We start from the raw sequence: 23,444 nt of genomic DNA, 5'->3' as shown, positions 1-23,444 counted from the left end.
CACTGTCTCTCACTGTGTCTCACTGCGTCTCACTGTGTCTCACTGTGTCTCACTGTGTCTCACTGTGTCTCCTGGTTTCTCTCCCTCCTTGATATTACACTACATCAAGTGTTGTCATTGAGGCACAAACAAAGCCATAGTGAAGTCATTGTGTTTTTTATTTTTATTTAGTCATTTCATGGTGTCACAAAAAACTCCCTGAATTCAAGACAAATGGCTTTTTATACACTGTGAAGATATATATATATTTTTTTAATGTTTTCTGGAAAATACATTGTACAGGAATATACTTTCTTTCAATCTAAAAACGATACAAAACCCGAGGGCCTCCTGCACTAAAACTGTATAGAATGAGGCAGTTCTCACATGGCAGCACCACCGTCAGTTAGCGCATTGACATACAAGCACACACGTGTGTTTTGAGCAGGCCTTCTCTATTATCGCATGACGACAAAAGCAACGCACGCACGCACGCACACACACGCACACACACACGCACGCACACACACACGCACACACACGCACACACACACACAGCAACATGGAGCCTTTATGACATTTCATTCAATAAGAGAACCCAGACTTGAGTCAAGGCTGGCGCAATATTTTAGTAAGGTTACGCTTAGGACTAGGACTAGGACAGGATCAGGGGGAGGTAAGAGTTAAGGGTCAGTGCTTTTCACTGGATTGAACAAAGCTCCTGGTTCCTATTGGTAGAAAGCCAAGAGCAGAGGGGTTGGAACTAGGTAGGTTAGGTTGGGGGGGGGCCGACCTTTGGAATTATAGAGACACTCAGAGCAATAAATGAACATCATTTCAACATAACAAATTAAAGCACAGGCTTCAAAGTGGTGTCAAAGATATGCGTCACCATTGTGCGTACTAGGTCCAGGGCCACAAGAGCACATAGACACACACACACACACTTGACCACACACACACACACACATTAGCGAGCGCAAGCGAGTCCTTACACATCAACATTCCAGAGAGCTGTCTGTCGTGTCCGTGGTCCTGGTAGAGGGAATCTGGGGACAGCTCTGCCTCTGTACTCAGTCCAACAGAGTGTCCATCTCACCCAGTCACACACCCCAACAGGGTGTGGATGGTGTGTTCATAATATCACCCAGTTGTGTGGCACAACCCAAGGGTTAAAGAGAGCCTGTAGAACAGACAGACAGACGGACAGACAGACACACACACACACACACACACACACACACAAAACTATGCTCTATAGGGGTTATAAACAGAGGGGATGCAAATGACCCAATAGAACAAGTACTGGTAATCAATTAGAGGTCCAGAGAGGCAGTCACATGGGACTCAGCAACAACAAGAAAATGCCAATGGGAATTCCAGGCTTTCTGCTGCCCTCAGAGAGGGCCAATCAGAATGTTCCTCTCCTCTGTGCCTCTGTCCAATCCAGTCTCTTATACCACCACTTGTGTGTGTGTGTGTGTGTGTGTGTGTGTGTGTGTATATGCAGGAGTACATGTGTTGCTAGTCTTTGTACACTGCATGTGTCTGAAGGTCCAAGACAACTAAGACATGGCCCCTCTGACCTCCTTCTAATTGGTCAGGAGAGATGGTTGGAGGGCTGATTGGCTGCGAGGATTTGTGTTTTCTGGAATGGACGCCTTTCAGGTGTCGGGCGCAGGGCAAGATTCCTGCTGAGGGCATTCCAATGGGGAGGCGCTATCAGGAGCTGGGGGGAGGGGAGCGTGAGGCACCCCAGAACCTGAGCAGCAGCTCACACAGCCCTGAGAGAGAGAGAGAAAGAGTTAGCACACGTGGCTATGAGTGAATGCGTGTCTATATGGGTCATGTGGGTTAAGTAGTGTCCTACTATACGCAAAGGCTTGCTGCAATCTAACCCCTATCTGACGCGCACATACGTTAACTTGTGTCCGTGTGTGTGTGTGTGTGTGTGTGTGTGTGTGTGTGAGCCCCACCTGTGTGTCTATCTCCTGGGGGACCGTGTGCTGTCGGATCCAGGGGTGGACTGGGGCCAGCTCCTCTCTCTGCTCCTTGGTGAACCAGGGCTGCCGCGGCTGCAGGAGACGCAGCTTCTCCCTGTCCTCCGCCAGCACCTCTGCCTGCTCCCTAACGGGGGGGATGATGATGAAACGGATGAGGTCTTTGAGTCCAAAACCATTGCAATTTTACTAACGCAAAAATGTAGCATAAAAGCTGTCCAATAATCCAGAGAGCCGAGCTGGATGTTAGAACGAGTGTTGGATGCATGTGTAGTGTCAAGTGTGCAGCTCTACCGTGTGGGCTACTAGAATGTTTGGGTTCTGGAGTTGTAGGTACCTGGGGTGTATCTGGTAGGTCATCATGACCTGTTCTGGTGTGTGCTGGATCATGGTCCACAGAGAGTTCTCCACACGCGTCTCGAAGGTGTGTTTGTGTTCGGGCGCTGCCTCCGCGCTCTTACGGGTTTTCAGTGAGGTGTCTGACGAATCATTACTGGCAAAGTACTTACTGCTGCCTGTTAAGACAAAGGGACAATATACTTACTGCTGTTATTGCTGCAGGTGTGTGTGACAAAGAGAACACAGAGTACGTGGGTGTAAGTGTGTGTGTGTGTGTGTGTGTGTGTGAGAATCAAACACATTCTACTACAACAGGACAGTTTTGTGACTTGTACGCGTGTGTGTTACCTGTGTGTGATCCGGAGCCGGAGCCCAGCGAGTGTCCAGACTCTCCAGAGCCGGAGCCCCAGGCATTGGAGCCAGTACCAGACCTGGTGTCCTCCTGGAGTAGCAGGTCCAACAGCTCACTGGACGTAGACTGGCCGTCATGGTTTCCTGAATCACTGGGAGCATCCTCCTGAAGGGGGGGGGGGGGGGGGGGGAGAGACCTGTGTCACCAGCTTTTAATTTGTACTCGTAGTAAACTGTTCCTAAAAGTTTTAATGGCTCCCTTTCCTTCATTAACCACTAGGAGATATAAAATGACTGGATTACTGGATTACGTTACATGAGGGAGAGGAGACAAGGAAGCCATGGGCCGAGCGACGTCTCTATGTGAGAAACATAAAAGGTGAGAGGTCAGGGAGAACTCACCCCCTTTGCATGCTGTTGGTTCTCAGCTTGGCCGTGTGTGTGACCCTCGCTGCCTTTGGGCAGTTCCTCCTGCAGCAGGTTGAGCTGCAACGGAGAGCTGGAGCGAGAGCTGGAGAACAGTGCAGGGGGCTCAGCTGCCTCCTCCTCGTCCTCCTCCCCCACAGAGAAGCTGGCTCTGGGGGAGCACAGGGGTGCCCCAGGTGGGGTCAGGGGCTGGGGACCAGGCTGGGGTTGGGGCTGGAGATGGAGCTGGAGGAAGGAGCCGGGGCCAGGGGTAAAGCCTGCCGTGGTAAAAGGGTCCTGGGGCAATAGAGAGGGGGCAGAGGGTGGGTAAAAGGTGGGGTAACCAGGGGGGTAGGAGGGGTAGTTAGGCAGAATGACAGCCATCACTGGAGCCATGTAGGGGTTGAGAGCCTGGGCTGGAGCCATGGGCTGCAGGTTGGGAAAGTTCTGGAAGTCCTGAAGGTTCTGTATCTGTATGGAGTGAAAGTTCTGGTTCTGAAAGCTGGACTGGATGGACTGCATCTGAACCGACTGAACGTTCTGGTTCTGGGTCTGCAGGTTCTGAATGGGCTGCATCATTTGGAAGTTCTGTTGGTTTTGGCCTGGTTGAAGCACTGTGGGGCCCCCTCCTGCCTGCTGCAATAGCCCCCCTTGGTCCACCCATGACTGGCCCCCCATCATGTTGAAGTAGGGGGTCTGGACGGGGTCTGAAGCGGGGGGCATGGGGGAGTAGGCCACCCCCACCTGGGGCTGGGAGGACTCAGAGGAGGGCCAGGAGGAGTCGGGGGCCAGGGGGGGGCGGCGAGGGGGAGAGGCATAGCTGTCAGATGAGTCCTGGGGTTTGGGCCGCTTGTGTTTGGGTTTCCCCATTCGAGACCGGTTCAAACCGCCTGCACTCACTGGCTGCATCACATAGTCACCTGAGGGGAAAGAGAGAGGAAAATGTCGTCTTGGGAAAATGATTGTCTTTGATCTGACGTTTACTCTATGTTAGCTCACCTGAAACTATAGAAACACACACACACGCACACACACACACGCACACACACACACACACACACCTGGATGGTGAGAGTGAGCCATAGAGCTGTTATCTTGCTGTAGGTAGGAGCTGTAGGGACCCTGCAGTATCCGATGACGAAAGCGATCGACATATTGCTGCTCCTCTTTCTGAGTGTGAGCTGACAGGACCTTTTTCGTCAGACCCACCAATCGCAGTTCCTCAGTGGCAGGGTTGGGGGCAGGACTAGGGGCATGATGGCCAGGGATAGGGGAAGGGTCTGCAGGCTCACTGCCCATTGGTGCATCCTCCAGCGCTGTCACCTCTAGGGGTGGGCGGGTATAGAGAAAAGAGCAGCGGTAAGGCTAAAGAATCAATCCATATCATGGTTAATCTCCTACATGGACTAAATTATTACCTTGATGCCCCATATATATATATATATATATATATATATATATAGTACCTGACTATGGCTGGGGAACGTGTACTATGGTGCTGCTGTAGGAGCATTGACTGGTGTGTGTGTGTTGATGGATTTGAAGACAGGCTGATTAGTAAACTGGTCTAAAAATATGACGACAGTCGTTAAATCGGCTAAAATCGTGACCACTATATTCTATTTACATGTGAATTATTCTCTGTATTTGTGAGCCAAAGGGAATACCTTGGTCAACTGCTATCACTTTACAAGTGTTTTGGGTTCACCGTGTCACAGAAGAATGGGCACACCTAGCAGACATCCTGTCCTGTCTGCCATTCAATTGATACACACCTTTTTCTCTATTATGACATTTGAATGTTTCATAGATGCGTGTATAGTCATATTCTGTCTTATTTTAACATGTGTTTTATGAGTAGTATTTTTTTTTATGTAATTCTCTCATTTGTCCAAGAATGCAACGGTGGAATCTGTATGCTAGGATAATCTGCTAGCACTTTGCTTTGAATGATTTTGGCCCGGTTATGCCTAGATATATCTTTATGATCAATTAGTTTGTGTTTGCACGACTCAATGCTCGACGCACAATATGGTTGAGGTGTCCGTTTGGCGTGTGAGGCAATTAGAATCTTCTCTCATAATTAGGAAAGTGACTCTCAACATGTATGTATGTATGTAGATCCCTTATTAACTGGTTATTTGTATAATTGGTTCCCGACTAATATGACATTAAGAGTCTAGTGAGGTGCTCTCGTTGGTGGCCACAACGTTTAAAATCCGTCCGTTTGTGTTCATTACATTTGGCGAGACTAGCAAGTTGGGAGCCTCTGAATCATTCTTTGTTCTATAGGATTTAAATCAAACTTGTACACTAACTATTCTACATTCCGTGTGTGTGTGTGTGTGTGTGTGTGTGTGTGTGTGTGTGTGTGTGTGTGTATAGTACCTGACTCGGGCTGGGGAACGTGTACTATGGTGCTGCTGTAAGAACACTGGCTGGTGACGGAGACCACACTCATGGCTTTGGTAGACAGGGTGATGTCTGTGAGAGGAGCTCCCACCACGGCTGCTGCTGTAGAGCCCACCGACAGCTGACTGTCCAACACCACTACTACAGAGACAGACAGAGGAGGGACAGCATTAGCGAAAACCAACACATTGTCTGTGACTCCACCTTCAATAAATAGAGCCAGGCATTCATACCTGCCACCCATCCATCAACTCTCTCAGGATATCACGAGAGAGAGAGAGAGAGAGAGTGAGAGAGAGAGAGTGTGTGAGAGAGCGACTCACCGTCTGACGCCTAGGTCACACCCGCTCATGAAACTGGTAGCGTTCCGCAGGGAATCCATTCATTTAAAATGGAACCTTCCCCTGGTTTGCGTGCCTCTGCTTTGCGTGGCTTTTTTCTGTGCTGCATGCATTCGAAAAATCAAACTCCTGCTCGTTGCGTTTACCTTGCAGCACTCTGGCAGAAGCTGGTTTCAAATCTACACTGTGACATTTTAATAACTGCCAACCTGAAAATAGCACTGTAGCAACACATTGATATTAGCTTCCAACCAAACTGCTCTTTAGGTGTTCATTTGTTGCTAATCATTGAGCAAGGAAGGGCCAAGCACCTCAAAATGACTCAGGTCGGACATTCCGACATCATCAGTGCTAATCCAGCAGGGGCAGACCTAAGCGTTGTGTTTTTGATGCAAGGAATTTCTAATTGGTGTGAGGTTGCCTGTGTGTGAGTATGTACAGTGCCTTCAGAAAGTATTCAGACCCCTTCACTTTTTCCACATTTTGTTGTGTTTCTGACTCAATTTAAAATGGATTAAATGAAAAGAATTTGCCAATCCACAGACAATATCCCAGAATGACAAAGTGAAAACAGGTTTTTAGAAATTTCAGTAAGTTTTATTAAAATTGATGTACATAAGTATTCAGAGCCTTTGCTATGACACTCTTAAAAGAAGCTAAAATGCAAAAATGTCTTCAACAAATCACTCAATAAGTTTAATTGAGTCCATCTTAATGTAAAGATAGTAGTTAATGTAATTTTGGAAATCAGTTACACACTGTGTAGATCTGGTTGTCATTACAAACTGAGCAAATGGAGAGGAACAAAACTGCTTAATGGAAAATAATCTCTCTCATATCCATAATTGTCTTTGCAACAATGGATTCAAGTGATACAGCAAAGAAAGTGGCTGGAAATGTGTTTATTTGGTTTTACTACAAAGCATTAAGTTTGGTGCAAATCCAGCACATGCAATGCAGTTTCTGCACCATCTCTTGTGTGAAGAATAGTGGTAGCTGCATCAAGTTATGGGTATGTTTGTCACAGGGACTGGGGAGTTTGTCAGGATCAAGAGAAAATGATTAAATTTGCTGAGTTGGTCGTGACATCCTAATCTACACTGTGTAATTGATTCCTATGCAAATCAGAGTTCTTATTGAGTGATTTGTTGATGACATTTTTGCATTTTAGCTAATTTTAAGAGTGTCATAGCAAAGGGTCTGAATACTTATGTACATGAGGTATTTCTGTATTTAAATTTTAATAAATGTACCGAAATAAAAAAAATTAAAAAAGTATTTAAAGTATAGCTTTATCATTCTGGGGTATTGTGTGTGGATTGATGACAAATTATTTTATTTTAATCCATTTTAAATTGAGTCTATAACACAACAAAATGGGGAAAAAGTGAAGGGTCTGAATACTTTCCGAAGGCACTGTATGTGAGACTTACCGTCTGAGGTCACCTGTGTTTCACCTGAGTTTGCCTGTGTGTGTGTGTGTGTGTGTGTGTGTGTGTGTGTGTGCACGCGAGACCCACCGTCTGAGGTTGCCTGTGCTGTATCTGCAGCAGGCTTGTCATCCTCTGAGGTAGAGGAGGAGGAGGAGGAGGAGGAGGAAGAGGTGGTGAGGGAACGCGACTCACTCTTACGCTTCAGCGCTGGACCTGTGCAGCTCTCCAGATACCTACAACACACACACACACACACACACACACACACACACACACACACACACACACACACACACACACACACACACACACACACACACACACACACACACACACACACACACACACACACACACACGATAATACACTATATGACTGGTACTGGTCATGCAATAACCGAACAATGTACATAGTATTAAGATCGACTGAACACAAGCAAAACAGAGGAGGGATATCAACACATTTTGTCCCGATGGGTGACAACAACAACAACAACCTCAGAGTCCCCGCCCACCTGATGATGCTGTCCACACAGTTGATCTGCTGATAGGAGGGAATGTGCGTCTGCTTCCTGTTCCCTCCGTGCTCTCTGACCACAGGGTGGGGGGCCGTGTGGGGGAGGGGTGCTGCGTGACATCACAGAGAGAACGACGGTTAGAGAGCCAATGGCATTATGACCTCTCCATCTAATCTACCTGCAGCCTGCTTTCCTCCTTTTCTACTGGAAGTGACCACTGATGTAGTATCTAGCTGATGCTGATTTTATATTCAAATCATAATGTGTATTAGTTTGTCAGGAAACTACTGTCTAACTGAGAACATGAACACATCCTGTGATGAAGCTATCTGAGTGTTGTAATACCTCTGGAAGGTTTGCCCATGGGAGTGGGTTTGCTGCGCGAGTCCAGGTACGCCTGCTGGCCCCAACTCTTCACCTTGTTCACATCAGCACAGATCTGCTGCATGGTCATCTACACACACACACACACACACACACACACGTTAAGTATCCTGCTACTGAGGCTATGCATAGTCACTCCGCTCTTCCACCTAAAAGACCTCTTCATCACTACTACCCCCCTGTACAAGTTTCTCTCCTGAAAATAAATTTAAAAAAATAAATAATAATCTTCCTTTCTTCTAGCATTGTGATAGCCCCTGGTCCTAGCATAGATTACTTTTTCTTATGATGACTGATGGATAGATGATTCACTCACTTAGACAAATGTATTTGGATAAAGGCGTCTGCTAAATGTCATAAATGTAAATATAAATGTAATATGGCCTCCTGTCCTGTGGTGGCGCTGTGCTGTGTTGTGTTCTCACCAGTTCGCGGTGTGAGTCCTCCCAGAGGTTCCCATTGCTGTCACTAGAAGAAGCCACACTGATATAATGCTCATGGGAGCCATTACTGCCCAGACTGCCATAACCACTGGAACCATTGTTATGGACAGGCTAGAAGAAAGGAGACAGAAAACACACATTTCCAATTATACTCCAATTACCCTCTCTCTGACACACACTGACAGTTAATGGCAGATATCAGGTAGGGGTCAGTGGGTCAGTGGGTGGGTGGGTGTGTGTGTGTGTGTGTGTGTGTGTGTGTGTGTGTGTGTGTGTGTGTGTGAATTGTTACCTGCAGGAAGAGTTTGTAGATCTTGGCCTGCAGTTCTTTGATCTCCTCATGGATGACTGGCAGGTCATCTTGACTCTGAGCAGCAAACACATCCTCATTCAGAGGACTCCTACAAGCAGGGCCAAGTGGTTAGTCTGTAGAGCTGTTCATGTCAAATGTTGAACTAACAATAACATGTCTCATGATCAACGATACCGTTTTCTAGGGGATATTGTTACTGTAATTAAAGTTGAAACTGGCGTTTTTGTCAGGTTCTTTTGGCAAGTGAGAGCGTCAAATACCAGCGTGTTGGAACACTGTGTAGAGAGCTAGTATGCCTCTGTTTCCATAATGAAGACAACCCAAGGATGTATGTGTGTGTGTGTGTGTGTGTGTGTGTGTGTGTGTGGTAGACTTACGTCCTGACTTTGTGTCGTCCGATGATAAAGGCCACCTTGCGGCTCCAGGGGTTGATGAAGCTGGACCAGCTGGTATCCAAGGTGACGTAGTCTCCATTCTGACAACGCAGGCGGATAGGGGAGTGCTCAAACGGAGACTGACCTGCACACTTTACCACTACACACAGAGAAAGAGAGAGACAGAGAGAGAGGTGGTAAGTGACTGGTAAATACAAGAGGCTTTGTAGTTTGTTGAGCATGTGTTACGATGCAGGGCTGCTATAGTGGGCTTCAGTGATTGGTTTGTACCCTTGCGGTGCATGGAAAGCATCAGCGGGCGGTCCTCTGGGTGAACACAGGTCAGCACCGATGTGCCAATTAGATCCTGTGGCAAGTATCCTAGCAACGGCACAGCCCTGCAGAGAGACACCCCCAATCAAAGAAACAAACAGTTGGATCTCTTCACTCATTGGGACCACACTGACTTACCGTGTGTGTGTGTGTGTGTGTGTGTGTGTGCGCGTGTTCACTAACCGGTCGTCCACCTCTAAGAACACACAGCCTGGGGAGTGTGTGGTGGTGAAGATGCGTTTGTCCATAGGGATGCGAGGAGCTGCAGGAACAATGACAATCAACATCAGCATCACCATCACCACCACGCTTCCAATCAACATCAGCATCACCATCACCACCACGCTTCCAATCAACATCAGCATCACCACCATCACCACCACGCTTCCAATCAACATCAGTAAAGTCGCTGTTATTGTGCAGTTGTGTGGTGGTCCTGGTCAGGGTGCGGTCGTACCCTCGTATCCTGAGATGATGCGTTCAGCCAGCGCCAGACAACAGGGCTCCTCCTCTTCTACTCGTGCCCCTCCCCCCTGCACCTTCAGCAGGTACGGAGTGATCCGGAACGGATTGTACCGCATCTCTCCCTCTCGGTCCTTCCCACCCCTACACACACACACACACACACACACACACACACACACACACACACACACAGGTTATAGCTTGCCATCTATATATAATCACATACAGAGATTACAGCTGTCTGTCTCTACACACAAACTTGCCTGATCCTGCAGAAGAAGGACTTGACCTGGGCGCTCTCAAACAGAACTGCCGCTGCAGATGGAGGAGAGAGGACAGGGGTTACACACTCATCATCCACAACAATACACACACACACACACACACACACACACACACACACACACACACACACACACACACACACACACACACACACACACACACACACACACACACACACACACACACACACACACACACACACACCGGTGTGAGAGTTGCTCCAGGGGGGAAGGTGTGGCTGGGCTGTGTATGAGTAGAAGACATTGACGTCCTGGTGAAACAGCAGCTCCACAAACTTGGCTGACTCCAAGAACTTCTTCTTACAGCAGAGGATGCTGGGAGTCTGCTCTGAAGTGCACAGCACACGGCTACTTGCCAGGGAAAACACCACCACGAACGAGTCCTACACACACACACACACACACACATACATACATATCAACACCAATATACACAGGAACACACATATACAAGTGTTTTTGTTCTCAGCGAGGCACTGCTAGAATAAGTTCTTACACTTAGACAAGTTCTTACATTAGTATCAATACTGAGTGTTCCAGAGTTCCTAAAACCACTGCACTCACTCTTGTTAGTGGGTATCATATTTACAAGGATGTGAGAAATTGTGTGTGTGTGTGTGTGTGTGTGTGTGTGTGTGTGTGTGTGTGTGTGTGTGTGTTCTAAGCAGTGTGTCTGTTCAGTGTGTGTTGAGTACCGTGTTTTTGAGAGTGTGTTCAGAGGTGACTCTCTCCAGCTCGTCTAGAGTGCAGACGGTGGCGTCTCGTTTTTCCTCCTGGCCGTTACCCATCAGCAACTTGTAGTACTCACTGTTGGCTAGAGGGGGTGCCAGAGACAGAAAACATTCCAAGAGTTCAACCTCATAACAACCCAACAAACACTGAACTGTGTCGTGTGAGTTTTCGTACCTTGTACTTGTTTGACACAGTTGAGAGCGTACTGGAGAGCCTCCACAGTGCTGGCTTTACTTCGACTGCGTTTCTCTGACGGAATTCTCTTCTTCATCTCAGACACAGTCAACATCATCTCTCTGCGAGCCTGTTCTCGACCAGCATCCGCCTGCTCACTGTTTAACGTACACACACAACATTGTTAAACCCACAGACACACACACACACACACTACACACTAAACACAACACACATAACACCACCCACCTGCCGCTTCCCTCAGTGTGTTGCTCTGCCTGACCAAAGTGGGAGCTGTGGAGACTACAGGACGAAGAGCCTGCATGAGACTTCGAACTGGAGGAGGAGAGGAGAGGGATAGGAGGAGGAGGAGAGGAGAGGGATAAGAGGAGGAGGAGGAGGAGGAGGAGGAGGAGAGGAGAGGGATAGGAGGAGAGGAGAGGGATAGGAGGAGGAGGAGAGGAGAGGGATAAGAGGAGGAGGAGGAGAGGGATAGGAGGAGGAGGAGGAGGAGAGGAATAGGAGGAGGAGGAGAGGAGAGGGATAGGAGTAGGAGGAGTAGGAGAGGAATAGGAGTAGGAGAGGAATAGGAGGAGGAGAGAAGATATAGAGGGACAAATTCAGACAGTCAGAAAACTGTAGTCTAATGTGGCTGATAAGCACAGTGCATAAATGGTACACTGAATTTCTGGGCTGTTTACTAGATTCATTTTGTGTCATTTTAACACAGGCCCTATACAATTATTTTTTGAATCATCAGATTTGTTTCAGTTCTCGATTCAATAGAAAATGCATAATGGCCCACAAAGCAATATCTATAGTTGGCCAGAGGCTAAACAAAACAGTTTGATCAAAAACTATTTAAAGCCCATAGATTTAGTGCCACACATCTGGTTGAGGTACAACAGGGGACACATTCGGACACACTGGCTAAGTTTGGCTCACTCTGGTCATGTCATAGCGCAGTTGAGTAGTTTTGTTGGGTAGTTGTGTAGTTTTGTTGGGTAGTTGTGTAGTTTTGTAGAGATGAGTCTTGGTGATGTTAACAGCAAGAGGAAGTTGCATCATGGGACGTTACCTCTTGGTGTAGGCAGAGCCTGTGGTGCTGCGAGGGCTGTGATTGGCTGAGGAGGAGAAGTTGTGAGATCCACTGGTCATCTCTTCGTCTTCCTGTCCCACCTCTCCGCTAGAGGGTTCTCCCCCGCTCTCTTCACCCCCCGACCGCCCTTCCCCCTCATCTTCCCCACCTCCTTGTTGCCCTGACGACACATCCCCTCTCCCACCTCCCTCTCCTGTTGCCGTTGGTAATGAAGGCTCCTCCCCCTCCGGACTGCTGTCATCTCCTGGCATCTCCACACCTCACCTTGGAAACCAATCAATGGAGTTTTGGCCGACTATGGGCGTGTTTATCAACAGAGGAAAGCGTAACAAAGGCCCATGAGTGGCTGATGATGATGATACAGTGATCGTCCAATCAGCTTAAACCGTCGGACATGAAGGCGTAGTCTCTAGTGTAGGGGGAGTAAACAGACAGACAGAGAGACAGACAGACAGAGAGACAGACAGACAGAGAGAGAGAGATCCAACATCAGCACAAAGCACATTGTTCCTGGGATGTGGGATTGGACTTTATGAGTTCCATAGGTGCTGTCAGGACAGCCTTTTGGCTTGAATTTATTTGATTTATGTTCATGCTTGTTAAGACGGCGTGGAAACACGTGGGTGACAGTTGAGGACGCAGCAAGAGAAAGGTGAACAAGGGGATACACAACCCTAACCCTAGCCACTGGTTTGGTCGTGTAAAACCTGTGTGAATAGTCACAAACAGCTAAAGGATGTCTCAAAAGAGATGCCATTACAATGTGATCTTTTATGATATAATCTGGAATTTTTACTGCCGTCAAAACATGGCCCTGAGTGTTATAGCCTAGTCATTATAGCTTAATTTACAGTACACACAAACACAACCTGTCTATTACCTAACCTCATTATATGACCATCACAATGACTCACTTCATATGACTAACCAACACCATGTACTGCAGGCCTACTACACCAATCACATAACTGCCAGACTTGATCACAAATGAGTGTCATGAACACAAGGCTAATGCTTAGAGGCATGCATTTCAAAACCCCTCTTTTTGCAACATTGATAGTTGAGTAAAGGCATCGGATAGATGCTGCCATCATCATAATATCCACACACAACGTCTGCGCTCTCTCTCCACACACACACACACACACACACACACACACACACACACACACACACACACACACACACACACACACACACACACACACACACACACACACACACACACACACACACACACAAACAATCCTCTCAGAAGAGCCAGTCGTCACTACAGAGTTATGCAACAGGCTTTCTCTATTCAGGGAGAGCGTCTAAACAGAGCTCTGCTCAGCTTTAACACCTGCCTGTACTGTGCATGTGCTAGTTCTACACACATACAGGCTTTCAACTAACCTCTACATTCACCTTGTACTATGTGTGTGTCTATAGGCACCTACTGCTAGTAAGTAGATAGTAAGTAGATAGATAGTAGATAGTAACAGGCTTCCTCTATTCAGAGAGCATGCTGACCAGAGCTCTCCTTACCAAAAAACAAACAAACCGAGAAACAAAGCTTGTGTTGTTGAAAACCCGTTTAGTTTCATGTGTTCAGCTCAGTTCCTTGTCTTTTCTGTCAGAGGAAAGAAAACGGATAGGCCTATGCCAGCTGCAGCCAACCCTTGGCCGCAATTAATCTGTCTCTAGGCCCTGAATCTCCGCTGCTTGACCTGACTGCACCTGAGGCCCACCTCTCAGGGAGACACTTTGCTCCTGTTTCAGAGATCCTGGTCAGTCAGAGTTCTGGTATGAAGGACTACCACATAGCAGTCTTGAGCCTGTGTTCTAATAGGCTGTGGTAGGTAGATAATGCATAACATAACATACATGCGTAACAAAGGGCTGCTGTTAGACAGCTAACACAGTCACATGGCCGTCCTCCACAGCTAGAACTTTTGTATTTATATCTGCGTCTTTCGGTTCAAAGCATAGACTACTAAGGATTTCTTGATTTCAGTTGCCCACTGATAACCTAGTTTCAGTAGTTAGGTCTAAGTGAAGTAGTGACATGAACTTGATTCCCAGTTTACCAACACTGGACGAAGGCCAAACTGACAGGCCAGAGCTTCAGTGACAATTTCCAACCAGCCTCAAAGTTCTGGGAACCCCTGTGGACATTAGCCTACTTGCACAAGCAGTCACACACACACATACACACACTACTCAGTCAAGTCAGATGACTGAAATCTATGGCCGGGTGCTAGTTGCTATATTTATGCCCCTAGGCCAAACACCTTCAAATGTACTCATGGGTGATAACATTTTGACTTCCACTTAAGCCATACACATATTACTACATATGAATAGTATATTACTATACTATTTACTGTTCACTGATTGGACAGCTAGAGGAACCACCACATTGCAAAAAAAACACCTGGCTAACCAGTCCTTTCAGGTCAGTGTGTGAACAATCAATGGAAAGGAACTGGTCCCACCTCACTCTCCAGAAACCAGAGTTCATCTCATCCTCAGGTGCTCCAGGAAGTGCCTTCATGCAAGTTTTAAGCATTTAACAAGTGCATTAAAACAAGCTGTTTGTCACATAAACCCTATGATTTAATCATCATCAGGTAGTAGACAGTACAGTACGGTGCGTCGACTCTTAATACTGGAAGATCAGTTGGACTTAAAAATGTTTAAGAGATAAAACCTGATAGTTAGATCAGCATAACTGAACTGACCAGTCGCATTATAGGAATCTGTCACTCATACCAACAGGTCAGTGCTTTAACCGACACACACATGCACCCTGTGACCCTGCAATGCAGCAGACAATATCCCTAAAACACTATTCTCACTGCCACCCCCCCCCCCCCCTTACACACACACACACACACACAAACAAAATACAGTTGCTACAGGTAGCTAACTTGTCAGTTATTACGGTCAGTGAACACAAACGTTGTCTCACAGCTAAAGTTCAGCTTCTACGTGTGCTGTTAGAGCTAAACGGTAACCTATGTATGCGACATTTTGAAAAATTGCATAGCGAGTTGCTTCTGCTATCTAGCGTCATCTAGACCCGAAATCTATGATTTGCTATTGACTGTACTACTAGTGATGGGCCTCACCGACCATGCACGATCACTCACTGAACGTTGGCTAGTAGTACTAGCGAAACGGATGAGAATACATGTCATTGCATGGTAAATAACAATCTAAAAACATTAAAACATATGACACAGGATCTAATATAAAGGAAAATCTTGCACTTGTTTACATCCACAGTTGACTACCTGAAATGCAGAGTGGTGGTGTGGACGGCCAGCTAGCGTAACGACAGTCCACTTCAAGCCTCCTCGGTCTTCTTATTCCTTTTCCATTCCATTTGAATCCCCGATAAATAACAACTTCATCAGTCGGACTTGTACATTCATAGAAACTCTTCTCAATAATATGTTGTTTTTGTTTGGCAGACAATCGTCCATTCCGAGACCAAGCGGTTGGCACATTCGTGCAACGTGAGTCCGGACATAGTAGACCACGCCTGCTGAACGCCAATTCGTCAGAGACGTTTGCCTCAATCGCGTATAATTGGACAGAGCGCAGGCAGTGGGCGTACCTAGATGCAGCATCTGTCAGCGGTTGGCTGGGGACTCACGTGGACCCCAATATTACATAATAAGATGAACACAAGCTGTTTTTTACGATCTGTGGTCGACACGACCGCTGGCGGGACTTTAACGCTGCTGTTACTCGCACTCAACCCGGATTGGATGAGGGAATGAGGGTTGTCTTGCGGTTGAACCGTAAAAACACCAATACGAGGGATCGTGTAAGGGAAGGCGATGTCAGATGTTTTATTTTTATGAATTACGTGTATTGCCACACTCTAAAAGCCTACCTCTTGCGTATGTCCCTCCTCTGGCTTAGAATGACACACAGTTCTCACAATAAAATTGATAACATGAACACAATCGATATAGGGCAATGCAATTTGAGTTGGTTTGAAGAGTTGAATAAGAGCTAGTCTGCGCGCCATAACTATTCACACTGACTGAACCACACATTACCAATGGACTGCACAGTATGGTAATGACGATGTGAGTCAGGTTCCCGATTTGTTAATTAGTCTCATTAACATACAAACGTACATAATATTATTACTATGATAATAACACATGAATATAGTAGTTGAGAGAATGCTGGTCAAATCAAAATGAAGAGGAAAACAAGCTTGTTGTTGCTCTTCCTTTGATGTGTGTTTTGGGCAGGCGCCCAGAAAGGAGGCTGAGCAACTTAAAAGGGACTTTCCTGTATGACCGGGGCAGCTATTGGCTTTAGGTCTGACTTACAGTGCCATACCTGGAGATGCCAACACCCCATGTAGAGCTATTGAGGGGCAAACAGCACACACACACATCATTATATTGTGGCATTTTAGGAGCTTGACATCCAAGCTACTCCCGTACACACTTGGGAGTACACACAGCAGTCAACACACAGACCAGGTTTGGTGCTAAAAGTTAGATCTGTTTTTATTTAAGCAAGATACAAGGTATTTAAAGTCCAAAGAGTAGAATTGCACTTGTTTCTAATATTCACACGGAAGGGGTAGACATGGGGGAAGGCTTGTTTTTGCAGAGCATATCAGCAGGTGCAACATTCCAAACACTTCAGATAGAAATGTAATGCATAAAACCAACAAAAGGCCCAGTTCTACAGGAGAGAGTGACGCTTGATCTATGCACGCAATACATCTCTATCAGAACACTCCATGATGTTGCACTCCACTGTGTAAACCCTGATTTGGCACTTTCAGGGTTAACCCTAACACCCATGATGATTTTCACTGTTACAGCAGCATTGCCATAGCAATTAAAGGCCTTCAGTAAGAAAAAAAAAAAGAAAAAAACTACACCGTTTCTCATAAGATCACTACTAATGCTACTACACACAGCAAAGATATTAAAGGAACACAACAAATACATTACTTGGCATCAAATTCATAAAATTATGAATAAGTTGAAGAATTCTCACAAAGACGTGAGTGGCTTGAAGGTGATTAGTATGGCATGAAGCATAGGCCCCTGCAGATAGACACTCCTGCACTTGGGTAGGGGAGCAGACACTGACAACACCTGTGTGTGTGTGTGTGTGTGTGTGTGTGTGTGTGTGTGTGCGTGTGCGTGCATGCGCGTGTGTGTGAGTGAGGGAGAAAGACAGCGGATGAGAGAGAAAGAGAGAATTCAAAGGCACGGTTGGTTCCATAAAATTGGTTTTATAAGACTTCGGCTGCCCTAAAAAGTAGAAATTGTATTTCCCCTCTTTGCCTCATAACAATGGGAATGTGCTTTGACGTCAATCAAAATGTAAGGCAATACGTTTACATGAGAGTCATGGCAGTTTCAATTGTAAGTGACTTGCGTCAGAAAAGGGAAAAGGCCCTTTTAGTTGTTTTGGCATCATGTGATTTCTATGTCACTTCAGGTTAAATACCCTCAGGCCTCTCTCTATAGGGAGTGTTGGGATAGGCCTCTCTCTATAGGGAGTGTTGGGATAGGCCTCTCTCTATAGGGAGTGTTGGGATAGGCCTCTCTCTATAGGGAGTGTTGGGATAGGCCTCTCTCTACAGGGAGTGTTGGGATAGGCCTCTCTCTATAGGGAGTGTTGGGATAGGCCTCTCTCTACAGGGAGTGTTGGGATGGGAAGAACAGTTGAGACCATCTAAACCATGTCAGGTTGTCTGCTGTTGACATACTGAAAGAATTCAGAACACGGACCACACAAGTGTGTGTGTGTGTGTGTTTGTGTGTGGCGGGTGGACTCCTTGGCACGTCAGATCATTATTACAGTGAAGACTAATAGAAAGGCACAGTGCATCCCACAGGTGCTTGTCTCACCCTGACACACAGTCAAATCTTGGCTATTATTATTTAAAAACACCATAAAAAAAAAAGAGTAAAAAAAAAAAAGAGAAGAAACTGTTGAGGAGAGTTCCGACCAGCGATCTTCACGCCTGGTCCTGGAGGGCCACCGTGTGGGTGCTGACACATGACCACATTCTGCTGATCAAGGTCTTGGTGATTAGTAGATCAATCAGCTGTTAAAGCATTATGTTGGAAATGGTAACACACACACACACACACACACACACACACACACACACACACACACACACACACACACACACACACACAGAAACACACACCCTCCACAACCAGGAGTGAAGACCTGTGCTGCAGTAGGAAATGGACCGTGGAGCTCAGTAGGCTAATCCATGTGACCTCGTCTTCTGAAACATTCAGCTCTTCACTCGCTCCTCCTCTCCTCATCATCATCATCATCATCAGCTCCACTCCTCTTCCTCCTCTCTTCCACTGCTTTACGACTGGCTCCAGACTGAGAACAGAGGAGACAATGACTTAGCATTAGCAAGCAAGCATGCATGCACAGACACAGGAGGAGAGGAGACTTTGAGGACACAATCCCAAACCGCCACAGAAGCTTTATTCCCAGTGTTGTACTCACTGATGATGATGACCAGGATGATGACTATGACAGCTATCAGGATAGCCCACATCTGCACAGGACAAAAAACACATAGTGAATATCTGCGTGGGTGTTTGTGCTCTCGCCTGTGTGCATGTGTTTATGTTTGAAGAGATACACACACACACACACCACTTTGTTAGGAACACCTGTAGACCTTCTCATGGTGGAGGTGGTGTAATGGTGGGGAATGTTTTCTAGGCACACTTTGGGCCCGTTAATACCAATCAATCATCGCTTGAATGCCACAGCCTATTTGAGTATTGTTGCTGACCATGTGCATCCCTTCATGGCCACAATTTACCCATCTTCTAATGGCTACTTCCAGCATGATAATGCACCATGCCACACAGCAAAAGTCGTCTCAAAATGGTTTCATGAACATGACAGTGTTCTTCAATGGCCTTCCCAGTCACCGGATCTGAATCCAATAGAACACCTTTGGGATGTGGTAGAATGGGAGATTCACAGCTTGAAAGTGCACCTGAAAAATCTGCAGGAATTGCATGATGCAATCATGTTATCATGGACCAGAATCTCAGAGGAATGTTTCCAACATCTTGTGGAACCAATGGCACGAAGAATTGAGGCTGTTTTGAGAGCAAAGGGAGGCCGTACCCAGTATTAGTCTAGTGTTCCTCATAAAGTGCTCAGTGAGTGTATGTGTGTGGTTATATGTGTACACGTGTGTACCTTGCAGTTCTTCCACCAGAACTTCCTCTTGAGCTTGGCGGCGCTGGTCTCGAATTGAGACGCTCCTGCTTGCAGCGCGTCCGCCCTGTCATCCAGCTCCGACAGCTTCTGGTCACGCTCCAACACCTTATCCACATTCACACGCATGATATCCACCACCTACACACACACACACACACACACACACACACACACACACACACACACACACACACACACGATTGGGTCATGTGTCATTTTATAGCCCATAGAATTACACCTAGGACATAACATTTCACTGAATAACACAATCCACAGAATATATTTTATTATCAGGTGTACACATTCATACATCCTCGAAATGGTAAACACAATGTCATCATGGTACACTCATACACATGGAGAGAGGAGAGCCACAAACAACAGCAAGAGTCCCATCCGTGTACACACACAGAGTTTAAAATGAGTGTTACATAACAAAGGCCATTGAGAAGGAACACCTCACCCAGTCCAGGAATGAACCACACCCACACACACACACACACACACACACACACGTCCCTACCCCTCCTCTCAGACTCAAAAAGGAGGGGCGTAGTGGCATGTGTGGGCTCATGCAGCACTTATATAACCATGGAGACGATGATTACATAAGAGACCAGAGGCAAATCGGGAGCCTTCTGACACTCAGGGGTTAGGGTTCTGACTGAGTAGGAGGGGCTATGACTAACCTGGAGTGACCCCCAACTGAGAGAGAGAGAGATATTGAGTGTGTGTGTGTGTGTGTGTGTGTGTGTGTGTGTGTGTGTGAGGGGGGGGGGGAGAGTGTACAATGGTGACTCTACAGCTGTGGGTAATATCGCTCTGTGATGACTGTGACCCGGGCATCCACACTGACACACAGACTTTCCACTGATTAACAGTAACATTTGTGTGAAGACAGACAGGTGTGTGGCAGAGGGGTGAGGTTAAGGGTTAGCCTAGGCATCATAACCTTTTCAAGCCACATACCTGGGCCAGTGTCTGCAGTAGGGTTAAGGTTAGTTGTTATGGGGTTATAGGGTTTGGTATCCTACCTCATCCACCTGGGCCTGTGTCTGTTGCAAGCGGCGGTTGCCTGGCGCTGTGCCTGAGTCTTCTGAAGCGGGGGCAGACCTAGGGGAGGAGCCATAGAGATGCTTAGACACACTCCTCAAATAATTCACATTACATCAGGAAAGGTGTTAAAAGAAAAATATGTAGAAATATAGATACACATCGCAAGTCTCTTTTTTATTATTATTGTAGAATTGTTTTATCTTTTTGTTCAGCTATAATGCAGCTCCAGGCTAAGTGATAAATCATGCAGGAGAACAACAAAACCAACAAAGCAAAGCTTTATGCTCCAAGTCAGTCAATTGCAGCCCTTCGCACCTAGATTAAAATGTCAAAAGACATCCTTATTGGATTGATGACTTTCTCTGCTATCACACCAGAGAAGATGAGTAATGAAGACGTTGAAACAACATGAGAGAAGCCAGTGGACTTCGCTGAGAGATCCTTGTCTAAGGAGGGGTACTGCTGCCACCTGCTGAAGAAAGGCAGTACTGTAGCTACTTCCCCCTAACTGTGTGCACAAGAGTCACACACAGCTTCACACCCAATGGTAATTGGAGGGGGCGGGGAGGGGGAAGAGAGAAAGACTTGAGTCAGTGGGGGTACAGAGAGACAAAGTAAGATAGGAATAGAGAGAGTAATTAATGTTTTTTTGCTGCTGTTAAACTGAGTTAGTGTTTCTTGTAGAACAAAGCCATTGTTAGCATTCTCATAAAGCCTTGAGAGAGAGAGAGAGAGTGGTCGTGTGCATTTAGCATTTACTCAGCACACAGAGAGTAGTCTACAGAGAACCTACTCACAGAGACTGTGCTTAGTTCCTCAACAAAACACACACCAGAATTCCACACCCTCTTCCCAAAATACCATCAGGACAACAGGCCATGAGGTCAGCCCTCTCAGCCAGAGAGCAGTCCCAGTTATCCAGTCAACCTAACTTGAGTCTCAGCACAATGCACCACCAGTATACAATCATGGTGGGATAGTAATCAATTAGAGGCCTAGTCTGTGACAGTAGCCTCATGCGAGTGACTCCCAAGATGAAAAGAGTGGTAACAGTACAGATATGGACTATGGTGGTGTAATGTAGTAGTGTGTTGCCAGCTGTGTGTGTGTGTGTGTGTGTAATGGGCTTGTAGAGTTGGACAGTGGATGACTACTATCGTGATACAGGGTGGTGTGGTCTCTTAACATTCCAATGTTGAGTGTCTCTGGCCTGGTCTGTGTCAATTCCCAGCTCAATACTCCCAAAATGCAACACTATGCAAACAATGTCCACACATGCTGTGTCGAACACTCTTACTCACTACCTACAACAGCCAGCTCAACAAGTGCACTCCACCACACCCTCTGAGCACTTTCAACGGAAAACACGAGGCATGCATCCGTCTCAAGAGTCAGTGATTAGCCTACTGCCAGTGAGGAGTGAGGGAGGGTCCAAAACAGGGCCAAAGAGGGCAATTTCACATCACATGTCCCCTGCTAGAAATGGCACTGAGTGAGTGGGCATTTCTGGACAACAACAGCGTGTGTGTTCAGTGGAAGTGGAACATTCGCGGAAGAGGACGCAGATAGCCGAGGTCAGCTTCCTTCTATTCTCCGATAGAGTTCCGCTCCTGTTACCAAATAGCCAACTGAAGTTTCAATGCAATGTTGGGCGCAAACTCAGAAAACTATTCTGGAGATACCCTAGCCCAGTCAAACTGAATGCAATCGATCATCTAGTCTCAAATGTATGGCATTCATTTGCAGTTTATATCTTTAGGTTGCTCGTCATGAAACATGACTGGATTTATACCATTAAGTCATGTTTCATGGTATATATTGTCAGATCGGCATATTTCCCCTTTAACAAATGAGTTACACCGAGAGTTATAGCACAAGAAAACGGTTTGATGGTTGATTGTTTACATTATCGCACAATAATATCCATCTGGCTAAACGTACCTGCCTAGCTAGCTAACTACATAATAGGCTACGTAGGCAATGACTGAACTCGCAAACAGCTGAGTGACGAGGAAATATTCTAGCGTTACCTAGCTAAAACTTAATAGTTCTTTGCTGGCCTAAATGTTTCACAGCTACAGATCACATCAACTAATAAGTCAATCGTATCTTGGTTAAATAAATACGTTATCAACTGCACCAATTAATGTCAAACAAATTTAGCAAAGGCAGCCTCACTTTCTTTTAGCTAGCTAAGCAAAACTGGACAAGGCCAGCTAGCTAATTAGCAGGCTAATGCTAGCTGACATAGCTGAGCACTTGTTGCATGGAAGGATAGTCGACCGCCTGGCAAGTCAGAGACACTCACTCGCACACCAAACCCTCGACTCGGACAGACAAGTTAAACTTTTGTTTTAGCTCTATAGCGACCTCTCTTAGTTAGTATCTAGAAAGATAGGCATTGCTAACTAGTATAGCATACGTTTGGGCGTTGTTTACTTTCCACAAGACGCTCTATTGAAACACCTAGTTAGTGCAAGTAAGTTTAAACAATAAAGTAGTTCTCGTCACATTACCACAAATGAGAAAAAACATAATACTTACATTATTTATTTTACGTAGCTAGCTATCAGAAATCCAAAAGCCCCGAAAGATTAGAAGAAGGCTACTGCCTTGGCTGGTGAAGGCGGACGGTGTCAATCCGTAACGTTCCTCAAATAAAAATCGGCCCAGTATATTTTAAAGTGACAGTAGCTTCTACCGACCGACAAACGACCTGCGCACCTTAATCTATACTATGA

The 23,444-nt window shown here is 46.3% G+C and overlaps 2 protein-coding genes across 3 annotated transcripts; both read right to left on the bottom strand.

The window, feature by feature from the left end:
- Positions 1 to 147: 147 nt before the first annotated feature.
- per3 (period circadian clock 3) lies at positions 148 to 15,880 on the bottom strand. 2 transcript variants are annotated; one of them, XM_083668769.1, is made up of 23 exons: positions 15,678 to 15,880; positions 12,379 to 12,808; positions 11,550 to 11,636; positions 11,301 to 11,458; positions 11,090 to 11,208; positions 10,579 to 10,777; positions 10,353 to 10,404; positions 10,082 to 10,230; positions 9,808 to 9,886; positions 9,583 to 9,689; positions 9,295 to 9,451; positions 8,897 to 9,005; positions 8,587 to 8,715; positions 8,123 to 8,231; positions 7,775 to 7,886; positions 7,348 to 7,493; positions 5,463 to 5,627; positions 4,136 to 4,399; positions 3,072 to 3,994; positions 2,667 to 2,835; positions 2,317 to 2,494; positions 1,956 to 2,106; positions 148 to 1,763 (listed from the first exon to the last, which is right to left on the bottom strand). In XM_083668769.1, the coding sequence occupies exons 2-23, from the start codon at positions 12,648 to 12,650 to the stop codon at positions 1,644 to 1,646; spliced, it is 3,954 nt and encodes a 1,317-aa protein (XP_083524895.1). In that variant the 5' UTR covers positions 12,651 to 12,808; positions 15,678 to 15,880; the 3' UTR covers positions 148 to 1,643. The 2 variants fall into 2 exon arrangements, with proteins under 2 accessions (XP_083524895.1, XP_083524896.1); XM_083668770.1 differs by lacking the exons at positions 12,379 to 12,808; positions 15,678 to 15,880 and adding an exon at positions 12,246 to 12,371.
- Positions 15,881 to 16,893: 1,013 nt separating this feature from the next.
- vamp3 (vesicle-associated membrane protein 3 (cellubrevin)) lies at positions 16,894 to 23,444 on the bottom strand. The gene is made up of 5 exons (XM_083668787.1): positions 23,248 to 23,444; positions 20,682 to 20,760; positions 19,627 to 19,785; positions 18,913 to 18,964; positions 16,894 to 18,783 (listed from the first exon to the last, which is right to left on the bottom strand). Coding segments are annotated over exons 1-5 (309 nt in total). The 5' UTR covers positions 23,250 to 23,444; the 3' UTR covers positions 16,894 to 18,766.

The sequence above is a fragment of the Argentina silus genome (assembly GCF_951799395.1).
Source record: "Argentina silus genome assembly, chromosome: 4".
In the NCBI taxonomy this organism is placed as follows: Eukaryota; Metazoa; Chordata; class Actinopteri; order Argentiniformes; family Argentinidae; genus Argentina; species Argentina silus.
The sequence above is the reverse complement of the archived record's forward strand: the minus strand, read 5'-3'. Positions and strand labels throughout refer to the sequence as shown.